The sequence below is a fragment of the Anomalospiza imberbis genome, chromosome 7 (genome assembly GCF_031753505.1).
Source record: "Anomalospiza imberbis isolate Cuckoo-Finch-1a 21T00152 chromosome 7, ASM3175350v1, whole genome shotgun sequence".
Classification (NCBI taxonomy): Eukaryota; Metazoa; Chordata; class Aves; order Passeriformes; family Viduidae; genus Anomalospiza; species Anomalospiza imberbis.
In genome coordinates this window covers 19,375,683-19,388,546 of record NC_089687.1, presented here as the reverse complement: position 1 = coordinate 19,388,546, position 12,864 = coordinate 19,375,683, and the positions used below count along the sequence as shown (strand labels likewise).

General features: G+C 38.8%; 1 protein-coding gene across 5 annotated transcripts in view; it reads right to left on the bottom strand.

Moving 5' to 3' along the window:
- Positions 1-6,908: 6,908 nt before the first annotated feature.
- Positions 6,909-12,864, bottom strand: part of CERS6 (ceramide synthase 6) — a 101,875-nt gene continuing 95,919 nt past the window's right edge. For all 5 annotated transcript variants that reach the window (XM_068195781.1, XM_068195782.1, XM_068195780.1 and 2 more), the window contains one exon: positions 6,909-12,779. In XM_068195781.1, the coding sequence (XP_068051882.1) occupies positions 12,618-12,779 (162 nt within the window). In that variant the 3' untranslated portion in view covers positions 6,909-12,617. The remainder of the gene's footprint in view (positions 12,780-12,864) is intronic.

The following is a 12,864-nucleotide window of genomic DNA, read 5'->3' as shown; positions in this document are numbered from 1 at the left end:
TGTAACAAAAAAAGTAAACGAGACAATCTTCAATTTCTTCTTCCCTATAGGGCATAATTTGCTGTTTTCTAAGTAGTGCATCATTTTCCTTGGTGTGCCCTATTGATTTTTTTTCTTGTGTTACAGCCAGTTATACACAAAGAACAGTACACTGCAATTTTGGAACAGAATGACAGCAGAGAATTACTAAGCATTACTATAATGACATCTCAAATAAAACAAATCCTCAGTTTCTGCTTTGTGTCCTTCCTCAGGACAAACCCTGTGTCCTCTCTGAGAATTCTGTAACTGGCAATGGTACAAAGAGGCGAGGCATGGGAGCCTGACTTCAGGGGTCTCATTGTTCATTAGTGCATTTGCTTCCTTTTCAATCAGATTAACAGCATTTAAGTTGCAGGTATTTCTTTCAATTAATTGCTTCTACCACTAAGAGAATGCTGTAGGCATTTTTATGGCTGGCAGTAGACTAGCCAGGAGTTTAAAGAAATGTATTGAGCCAGCTGTGCACTTCCCACTTGTGTCACCTCTCGAGGCATGGCTGCTGTTGGCATGTCTTCCTTGTACAGAAGCCCTTACCTTCCATGGGGAAAAGCCTGTCCCTTCTGGCTTCTCACTAAGGGCATTGCCCTCACACCCAGAATGACTGTCCATTTTGAATCATACCCTTGTCCTACTTCACCTGTCTGTGCCAAGCACCTCTGAGCTGCTCTGAAAGGAAACTTCAGCATGCTCCACCAAATAGTTTACAGCTGTAGTATAAAAGCAAAAGGACAGGCAGAACATAACCTCCTCATTTCCTTGATTTCAAATGGAGCTGTTTAATCATTAAGGGTGTACGTTTTGCTCAGACACCCCCTGTAACATGTGATTTGATCATGTTCACAGGAGAAAGAAAGTGAAATGTTTTGAGTAGTAATGAAGATAGATGTTCAAACTTAGTGCCATTTTCTTTTCTTGTTAATCGCTGGCATAAATAGTTGGTGATAAAATGAATTTGTCAAGCTTGCTGTGCACAGAACATAAAATATGTGACAGCTACTTTATTGGAATATACATTCTTAGAAATGATTTGCTAGAGAATATGTTGTAAATGCCCTGTGCATATGCCTAAGCAAGAAGTTTGGAATATTTATTGTGTGTAATACAAACCTTTACAACTCCTTTTGGAGCTAGAATAACGTGCCTGCTTGTATTTGCCAGAGCAAATCAGAGACCTTAGTTCCACTAAAACTGAGCCAGGCATTCCAAAAGTGGGTTAAAGCTAGGAATGTGTATACAATACATGTGCTTCTTTACTTATTCTAAAATATGAGTAAAACTGGCCTGTGACTTCCACGAACAGCCTCATTCTAGTGGAAGATCTGTCTTGACATTTTAAAACCTTTGTTTTAAATGTGCACTTAGTGCTTATAGAATGCCACACACCTGGATCTGTGTTAATTTGGAATTTTTTATTTCTATTTTCTGTTTGTTAAGAAGCTTCACAATACAGTGATATCAAATAATAGTGAAGACAATAACACAATAGACTGACCCAACAGGTACAGCTATTGGGAAGCCTGTATGCTGGATAGTACACAGATACAGACTGAAATGTCCCAAAGAACAGATGGGAAAGCTCTTGAGCTCAAAAGCAATATGCAGCTTAGAGGCTGTGACACACAATCAGCTAATGCTGGTGCTCCATTTATTAGCAGGATCTTAAGGCAGACATAGATTTTAATGAAGGTCAGCAAAGGCTTTTTTCATAAATCATTTTGCCCAATGCTGAACATTGCTTTCCCTTTCAAAGTGCTGACCCATACTTAGCTACCAAGGATCAAGTCTGAAATGCATGGGCCATGAACTAATGCTGACCATACAGTAAACTGCTGATGTACTGGTGCTCAGCACCTTATCAAATTTATCTCATTTGTAAAAATCTGGGGGAAAAGTGTTGAATTTATGAGATACTAGAAATACCCTATGAATTTAAAGACTGCTGGGAAGACAGAGTAACATTAAATGTTAATAACATATGTATTAAATGTATTTAATCACTATTGTTTGTATGCTAGCTGGAGGTCAGATTTTAAAATAAATCAAATTACTGTGAGAGTCCTGGCTAACAGAACAGTTCTTTTACACGCTATTCAAACAAGAGTGGAGGTGGTTACTCTTAGATGTTGTTAGATGTATCTTGAAAAGCAAACAAGTGTTGGCTACACTTGTGAAAATAAAAAAAAGACATGGAAGTTATGCTGTGCTTGTGTCATACTGTCTTCTCTAATATGTCAATAAATTGAATTTATTCAGTACCTTGAAACTGTCTAAATTAGTTTTGTCATTGTAATGCCATAACATTGCTGTGAACTCACTTGTGATTTATAACTTTTTATAACTTTTTAAAAGGCTTGTGGAACTTGACATAACAAAGATATGCACGCATAAATCAGTCCCACAGGCAGAGTAAGAGTATGTATTTTAACAGTGTGAATAAGCTATACTAAATGATTGTGGTATTAGTCTTACCTTTTTGAAAGCAATAGTTGCATTCAGTTATATGAGGCATTACTGCTAAAACAGGATTGTATGCCTGAAGGGTTGGGAGGAATGGTTCTGACTGCCAGACAGGGACATTACATGCTTTTTATCCATATTATCCCTAATTACTTGGACAGCTCTATACACAGAGACCCCTTTAGAGTCTTGAGCTTATAAATGAGCTGTTGCAGCAGAAGCAGAGGCAATGAAGCCTGATTTCCTACAGATCTGTGGGTTTGTCTTTGAACAGTGCCATTCTCTTCACTGTGATATTCAGCTCTTCTTGACAGTCTAAGCATCAGAGCCATAGAACCACTCCTGAGTTATGCCAGTTTGGCTCCTGCTTTGCTGCTGCTAAAGCTGCAGAACACCACCTGCACCCTGCCTACTCTTGGTCCAGTGCATTCATCTGTGGTTCTCTGTACCTGACTGCTGACTTTAAGTACATTATAAGGACAGGGATAACTGCCACACAATCTTCTTTTCAAATTTGGACTAATTGAGCAACACATTCAAAAGTTGTTGGGGAGACTGACAGAAGCTAAAAATAGTATTTAGTCATGCAAGCATGTGGTTTTTCATATGACATTTTTATAGATATATATAAATAGTTATGCACTGAAATTATTAATTGAAATAAGATACAATTAGCTTCAGTGTGATTTTCTTCCTCTTCTATCACAGCATGTTGAACAGTGCAAATTGCTACTGACTCACCTGTTTTGTGACTGATGGATAACTCTCTATGTGGAAACATGCTCTTTGACTGACTTGCCTCAATGGATTATTTTGCACTGGCTACTTGATCATGGCCTCAATTCTTCATTATCCGTTATCTTCTACACCACAGCTTCAGCTGGAATAACTGGCTGGGCAGAGAAATGGGTCTGTTAGAACACCAGCTGTGTATCACTATTTTGATATAGAAACATGCTACACTTCATCCTGATGGCAATTGCTTTATGGTAATCCATAAAGGAATCCAGGCTTTTAAGAGAAGACTGCATACATTAGCCTTTTGGCTAAGTGAGGAATAGGTCAAAGTGATAGGTGACCTCATGGGTGGTTAACTAGCTAAGATACAGCACAATACATTAATGTAAATGCTCACCTCATAGGCAAACAACTAATACTTATCTTCCCATGCAAAGCTAATGAGAGAATTTTGATTGTTTAACTCCATGTATGACACAACCTCATAACAGAAAGACAACACAGCAAATCGGTACATTTTATTTTTTTAGTATTGTATCAGCATGACTTACTGGCCTGTATTTTCCTACACTTATTGCAAAGGTAGATAAGCCATCTGACAAACTCATGTTTCTAAAGGAAAGAGGAAAATCCTCTTCTGGCATGCAATTCTCAATGCTGTCAACTGCAACTCTGCAGCAATTACCCATCCTTTTAGGCTCCAGCCTTCTCTAAGGTTAGTCCACAATTCTGACAGTCTGCTTGGGACACTAGTATCCTAGGGATCACCTTTACTAAATCTTGTGCTAATGGCATCCCATTGAATCAAAATATGAAATCCAAAGTCAATGTGAATGCAATTTACATAAGAAAGATGGTTTACTGTTCCCAACTGCTCCTGCTATTTCCCTTTGCTGTTAGCAACACATTCTTCTTCTCCCAAATAATACAGTTAGCAGTCTATAATAGTTACCTGTCAAATCTTATAGAGGAGTTCTTCTATGCAAAGCAGCTGTGTTTATGCTGGATGCTTGGACAAGTTGCAAGAGTAGTGCCATCACAGCTCAACTATATGTAATCTCAGTGGTTCACATGCTCCTTAACAAAAAGCCTTGGAAAAAATGAGATTCAGTTAGTAGGAAATTGGTATTAAAGTGAAACAGTTATTTACAAAAATCATGTGAAAAGGCAGCTACTTCTACTCTGGACAGCAGTCCTGGCTGTTGTTTACATCCACCCAGTCCAGGGGGTGCCACAACTTGGGTCATCACTTCCTCAACATTGCTGAAGGGCCAAATGTTGGACGTGTAAGTGAGCTAGACTATTTACATGCAAATCCTTTTCTGGAACTGAAATATGATTAGACTGTCCCATAAAGTAACAGCTATAGGCAGTGATCTCACTTGGGAGATAGTCCATGAGAAACCACATATAAAAATGAGAACCAGGAACACCTAAAGGCTTTGGATAAATTAAGTTTAAATTAAGCCTAAATGAGGGACTAAGCAAAAGTAACTATGAAAAAGCAAGCCTTTCTGGTGGGAAGCAGCTCTTTCAAAGATACCTTAGGAGACCAAGAGTAATTAAAATTACCGTTACTGGGAATTAAAAGGTGAGGTTATCTTCATTATAGGCTCGGAAATAGGACATAAAATACTAGTTAAGATTAATGTGAAAAAGCTGACACAAGTTTAATTAAGGAAGGATCACATTTCTTCTTTGGATTTCAGGATTTTGTGAGGGGAGATTGCAAAAAGTTGTTGTAAATATGCAAGAAATGTGGCAGTTATGCAGGGACTTTTGCTTGGTTGTTCTGAAAAATTGAGAAATAACCTGCACAGTATTTTCTAGGGAGAGTACCTTACACTTTGAAGTCTTTAAAAACTATAAAAAAACCCACACACTATGGTGTTTTTCAGATGTCTATGAAAGAGCATTAATTTAGGAATGCAAATATATGTTGCCAGCCAGTAGCTTAAAAGAGTACATTCATTACCTTTTCATCTGATAAGTGAACTACAGCAGTAACATTACAAGTAGGTCATGTTGCTCTTACAAAACCTACAATACTCAAGTTCTAATACGTACTTATATATTGCACTTTCCAGGGACTAAAAGCTAGCAGTTCTGTGTCACATGTAAACAATTACCTTTGAAAGTCAGAACCTCAGGAACATGTCAGTGTTGCACACAACTCTGCATTTAAGAAATCCCTCTACAAGAATCATCACTGATTTGGCAGACTCGGGGCTGGAGAAGCTGGGCATAAAACACAAACAGGCATCCTATTCTGTGAAACCCACTTAAGCCATGTAAAAAGGTTACTAGCTGACAAGAGTAGACAATGTAAAATCTGTCCAGGGGCAGGACTAGCTGCAGCAGAATGAATCACCAAAAAGACCAAAAACCCCAGCACAACTTAGGGAAACAAGAACCCTCCACCCACAATAGCAAAGCTGGGACTAACTTCCCTCCACATAAGCTCCCAACCTCTGTCCATCACAGCATGATGAGCTACTGAGTCATGCAGAAATTTGCTCATCTGGTACAGCTACACATTTGTATTCCCTTCACTCACCTTCTACATCTACAGGAAATTGTGTCACTGCCTTCTAACTCTCCTGAAGCAGCAGACCTCCTGCTGTCCTCTGAGAGCCACTGTTTCCTGTACAAAGGGTCCTTTACAGAGGACCTTTACTTAGAGCCAGAACATAAAGGTCTTCCTCTTTATCATGTTATTCTGAGCTGCATTCTGCACACATTGGCTCTCCCTTGTGTGACGTAAGTTGAGAAGCATATTTGGCATAGGGAGCAAAAGACATTACACATACCACTGGACAATATTCCACATAAGTAAATCTCTTCATAAATCCCTTCAATAAACATGAACTGAAATGTTATATTAAATATAACACAAGAGTCCCTATATATTATCACAGAGCCATATAACAACTACAATTGCTAAAGATCTACAGTTCTTTAACACAATGCAAATCCCCAGGTTTACTTCTCTTCAGTGGCAAAACTTCAGCTGATATGTGAAGATCCCTATATGACTGATACTTGTGTTATGAGAACTGTTGCCTAAATTTCCTGCTGAAGTTACCAGAATTTTTTCAGGCATCCCATTTCTAACTACTTCCTCTTCATCTTTTAATGCTGCACCAGAGCCTGCCTGATAATGGTGTTTTGTAGGCTTTACTCTGGTGAGCTGCAGACTTTCCTTAGGAGAGCCACTCCCAAGAGTGGCTCTTTTCTCCACTTCCACACGAGGTTAGTAGGTGGAGCTTTGCTAAGTGGCAGTTTCGCCTAAAAGAAAACATCTGAATGTGTATTTCTAAAGAAACTCTGCTCACCTAGAGTGAAAAAAGACAGCTTTTCCAAAGTGGGCTCAGCTAGAGATTCAGGAGTTATTACCATGCAAAATTTTGATGTTTAAATCCTTGGAAAATATCCTTTTTTTTGGTAATGAAAATACTTAGTTTGTATAGTGAGAACTTGATCTTCCAACACTTCCTGTTACAAACAGTTTTATACAAGAAATAACAAAGTACTGCAGTGATGAACACAGCAAAAACATACTTGGATCTGTCCAAAGAGTGTTGGAGTCTACAGTGTGGGTAACAATCTTTGAGCCAAAACAAAGGAAAACATTGTCTGCATCTCATAGAAGAAAATAAGAAAACAAAATCTACATTTCTAATACTTATGTTTATTATGAAACTGTCTCCAAATTAAAATAGCCCACAATACTGGTTGGTTCCAGAGATTTTATGAGGAATAATTATTCTACATATTAGAAAAAACCCCAAACCCAGTCAAATAAAAGACAAAACAGCTCCCAAAGTTCCACACAATAGCTACACATGAAAGGACTTCTAGCTAGTGCATCACTGTATCCAGAAGAGTGGAGTTCCTACACATCACATTTCTGAAAGAGTTGCTCAAGCACAGGATTTTCATGAAAACACAGTTGAAAATGTGTCATCTGCCTCACCCTGACTTGCAGCAGTCAACATGCACAGTATGGTATGAGAGCTTGTGTAAAGGTAAACCCCAGAACAGCAAAAAGCTGAAGCTCAGCAGAAGCCAGAAAAGGTGTTTTGTTGCACCCATTTTAAGTCATATAAGACAATATTTTTGGCCTTTTGTCTGACACATGCAATCACTGACATGACTCCAAAACATACTCTCATGGTATCTCCTCCAGTTTTTTAATTGAAAGCAATTTCAAAGATTGAGAAGTCTGTAGAGACACACTCAAACGCTGTGTTTTCATTGCAACTACAATCAGAAATCTTTACAGTGTAAAGGCTGTACATGTACATCACCTTTGCAAACCTCCACTAGAGCTTTTTAAAAGAAAAGGGAAAAAAGAATAATGTTGTCTTACTGAAGTTCCCATTAGGTCTGTTCCAAATCAAAACCAGTCAAAACAAGTAATACAAACTGGTTTTGCTTCATGGTTTAAAGGCAACTGTAGTTTGCAGAACACTAAAGTTAGGCCTAAGAGGGTCTACATTACAGGAAGGATAAAAAGTATTTAATACTCCTCTCCCACAAATGTCACAGGAAGTAGACAATAGGAGACATACAAAAATGAGTGGTAGCAAAGAGATTAAGAAAATACCAAAGCATCAGCTGTATAAAACCAATAGTAGCCCATATTTCTCTGAGATACAGAAGGCTGTGGTAATGAGAAAATGAATGAAGTAGGCATTAGGCTTCCCACTAGAGCACTCTGTGTAAAACACGGAGTGGCTCAATCAACCAGCATTGATCACCAGTGGTGTGTGCTGCAGGGTCACGGCTCTCACCCTCATGTCCTGTTCAGAAGCAGGAAGTGACTTTCACCTGAATCAGATCCAGATTTAAGACACGAATCACTCCACTGTAAGCAAAGCTTTAGTGCATGTACTTGGGTCTCAGAAAAAGCATTGGGCATTGGCAACCACATGGTCACAGAATGGTCACAGGCTGAGGCAGGAGATATGAAGCTGTGACACCTGTACCAATTCTGCTGGAATCATTAAATAAATAACAGATAGAAAAAACTACAAAAGGGCAACAAGGAAACAGCATGGGGCACTTTGGTATTTTAAAACTAGCACTACTTAACATTGATCAAGACCCAAAAGACTCCAATGTCCACCCTTATTGTTTGATCAGGTATTTTTACCATTTTCTGCAATCTTCTTTATGAAAAACAACCAAAACAAAACCACAAACCCACCATGTATTTTTCTTTTGATACAAAATATGCCAATAAGGGAAACAGTACACAAAGGGTAACCTGAATCTTATTTTACTGTAATCTGGGCTGTCTAGGAGAGAAGACAAATTCTTACTATTTACTAAAAAATTCTAATTTCCTCATTTTTCTACTCTGACATCTCAACCACTGTGTCATGTACTGTACTATAAACAAGGAGCATAGAACTCAAAGACAGAGAGGTTATAGAGTACAAACTCTCATTTCTAGAATTACTAAATTACAATTCTACAAAAGGTGTGAATATACAGAACCTTTTAAAGTCTCACGTTTACCATGAACCATGCGAATAATTTCAGTCAATCTTCTAAAATATGTGGAAATTAACCTCTAAATACTTGATGACCTCCAAATGCACCTTGCAAAGCTCTTAGTCAGAGAAGCAATCAAATTCAAAAGAAAAAGGAAACAATTGCATGGCATTTTCTCTGCAGAGTAGAAGATGAAGCCAAAGTTTTCGCACCCATTAGTTGAAACGATGAATTAAAGCACACTGCCATGTCTGATCACTAAATCACTTGGTCCTTCCCACTAGAGACAGAAAAAAAGTGTAAATTTGTAATTTTTACAATAAACCTCTAGCCTGAAAGATCAGTCATTGTTTAGCAAAGGTTGGGAAAGTTCTTAAGGCTTCCTCTTACCCTATTTCCCCAAATGTGTCATTTGAATTTCTTACCTCACTTTCCAGACATACCTGTATGAAGTTTATCCTAGACTGCTAAGAACAGACTCCAAAAAGCCAGGATTATAGGGGATAAGGACATCATTGGGTGGTAGCTGAACCAAGGTAACTGCATACATGCTTTAGCATATCACAGATGCAACTGAATTTAAACCTCAAAGGAAGAGGAAGAGTTTCAATCCCAGATGCACCATTTAACAGTGGGGATCAAGGGACCTTGACAGGCTTGAGAGGGAGGCCAATGGAAACCTCATGGAGTTCAAGCAAGCCAAGTGCAAAGTCCTATTCCTGGGTTGTGGCAATCTCAGGCACTCCTACAGGCTGGGTGGAGAAGTGGTTGAGAGCAACCCTGTGGAGAGAGTTGGGAGTGATGGTTGGTGAAAAATTCAATGTGAGCCATCAGTGTGCACTCACAGCCCAGAAAGCCAATTATATCCTGGGCTGCATCCACAGGAGTGCAGGCAGCAGGGCAGGGGAGGGGATTCTGTCCCTCTGCTCTCGTGAGACTCCACCCAGAGTACTGCAGCCAGCTCTGGTGTCCCCAACATAAGAAGGACATAGAACTGTTGGAGCACATCCAAAGAAGGGCCAGGAAGTTGATAAGAGGACTGGAGCAAAAAGGAGAAAAGTTTAGGTTAGCTATTAGAAAGAAATTCTTTACTTCAGGGGTGGTAAAATACTGAACAACTTACCCAGGGAAGCTGTGGATGCCCCAATCTTGGCAGTGTTCAACGCCAGGTTTTATAAGGTCTTGAGCAACCTGGTCTAGTATGAAGCGTCCCTGCTCATGGTAGGGAGGTTGGGACTAGATGATCTTCAAGGTCCCCTCAAACCCTTAACATTCTATGATTCTGTGATACCCTAACAGCGTATGTAGTGATGGTAAATCATCTCAAGGGTTGTAGCCTTGACTCTACATCTGAATGAACATTACAGAGCATTGCTGAAGAAGACCAACAGGGACTAAAGGCCCCTGGCCTTGTTGTTGGGGACTGCTCTATGCCCTGGTATCACCAACATTGCAGCATGTGGTCTATGTTGTGCATGTTGACAGTTCAGAGCAACATTCTGTTCTCATGCAAGACAAAATATTTTGCCAGAATGCCATTTTTGTAACCATCTTTGCAGAAGGGAAATGGTTCAATGGAGGTAGTAATCAACACCACGAATGAGGTGTGTTTAAACTGATACTCTCCGTTTCCATTTTAGCAGGTCAGATTTCACAAATTATAATCTTAATTTAATTGATCCCAGGATGGTTTTATTTTAAAATCTTGGCATCATCTTTACAGTATTTACTACACAGCTGCAAACATCATGGATAGGATACTTTCTATTGCAATCAACATATTTTCACATGTATAACCTGCCCTGCAGAAAACTGTATGACATCAAACGCATAGGAGACAGATGAAAAAAATCAGAGGCAGAGAAACTTTCTGGGGAGAAGGAGATTTAAGTAAGGCTCCCTTGCTCCCTCAGATATACTCATGGACATATAAGCTGTGCAGCTGCTGGATTACAAGGTTATCAGGCTTTTTCAAAAGATTCTCTGTGGGTAGCAGAACTGACAGATCTTTTGTGATTTACAATTTCTGAGTTTTCTTACCTTTATTCTTTACTAAGTTGAGGTACTATTTCCATTCATGCCATTCCAACCTTGCTATTAGCACACCTCCTTTTTCCTAACACACAGGAGTTTCTATGGATAATAAAAGTTTTAGAAGTTTTCAAGAGTGACCAGTAGAATAGGACAAATCTCAGTTTTCAAAAGAAAGAAGTGACAACACAACTTTCTTCAATGAAGTCTATATAAAATAGAGTCTTTAAACATGTTTTATGGCATCAGAAACCATCTATATTTTACTATTTGCATAGGTGGAAGGAATCAGAAATGACCTCGTGGCTCAGGTTTCCAGCTGAACACAGCACTCCAACCCCTTTGTATATAGAAGACATGCTTGGGATTTTTTTTCCCTGTTTTTTTTCCTTCGTTTTTTAAACTTATACATATATATGTGTGTGTGTGTGTGTGTGTGAGAGAGAGAGAGTATGTAAGTCTTTGGTCTATAAGCACATTGGTTCTGTGTGCACACACAATACTGTTGAACAGTAGGTTGCATAGAGTCTGTTACCCAAGAACCCTGCCTACTTTTGGCACTGCTGTCACAAATCACAGAGGAGTGTCCAGAAAGAGCTGTATGATCCTTAGCATCCTACATCAAACTTTGATCTAGAGACTGGAAGAAGTATGTATATAATGTTTAAAAAGATGTTTACTTAGGGTGTTATTATGTCTTCTTTGGGACACTATTTGTAAATCTTGGATGAAAAAGCAATGCAAAATTATTTTACAGACACCCCTTAATTTTATTTGTAGAGGTGATGAAATACTGCTGAGCATTCAGAGGAATTATGCTAAGTGAATTTTGCTCAAGTTCTCACACATGTAAAATAAACAAATTTTAGTAATGTATGACATTCTGCCTTCTCTCTCTTTACCCTGCCAAGGAAGTGGAAATAATTTTGAGACCAATACCTAGACTGAGCTGAGTCCGAGGAAGAAATGAGTTTTTCATCTGCTGTTTTTTCCATTACACCCCTGCTCTCAATCAGGTGAACATGCAAGAACAATTTCAGGAGATAAGTCTGGATTCAGAATGGTGCATTTGAAGAAACACCTTTTTACATGGAATCTCTGCAAAAAGCTCAAATCTGTAAAGGTCAAAAATTGAAAGGCCAAAAAAAAGGTAATAATGAATTTATCCTAAGTGCTGACAACAATGCTTTTGGGTATTTGCACAACAAATCAAGTCTACTTCTAATGCAGTTAACCACCAAATTGAATTTTAAATTATGCTAAAATAATATCCCGCAATTACCACATTTTTTCCCCCAAATTGTTGGAAGAACAGTAACTGTGATTTGATAGGCAATTTTAAAACCAGTACTCTAAAAGACAAAGATAGCAAAAATATCTGAAGCAGATCTAAAATCTATAAAGCTATGTTCTATCTTACTGTAAGTAACAAATCAAGCAACTATTACTTATAGCAGATTCAGCAAAACCAACAGGAATGGACAGAAGAGATCTGAGCATGATGCTCCCCATTACCAAGAATCCAAGACACAAACTTTGAGAATGGATATTCCCTTTTGTCCAGAAGTTCCCAAAAGAATAAAAAATAAATAATATTTCAGAGAGTACAAGTGAAAATACTGCTCCCATTGTGTCAGTTACATACACATACAGCATGCCTACGTATACAGAATGGTGTGCTGTCTTCATTCACAAACAGGAAATATGGCAGTGCACTATCAGAATGCTTTGATACTCCTAATTTTTTCTGATGCTGAAATACATGAATAAACTGCATTCACAACTTATAATTTACTTCCAGTAGCAAACAGTTCATTCTGTTCGTGTCTCATGATTGAACTGAAGGATTAATGCTCCTCTGAGGAAGTGGCACCAGTAAGATACCCGTTTGTCCCATTGGCACCGCTGGTCCCATTCGTGGCAACAGTGCTGTGTGGGGCCTTTGAGCGAGGTACTGTTTCTTCCTCATCTGAGCTTGACTCAACGTCACTTCGGGCATCCTTTGCTACCTGTAGAATGTGGAAAAGAAGTAGGCAGTAGGTGACTGTAAGGAAACAACTCAGCTTTTTGGTTCAAGAGAATCAGAGAATTCAC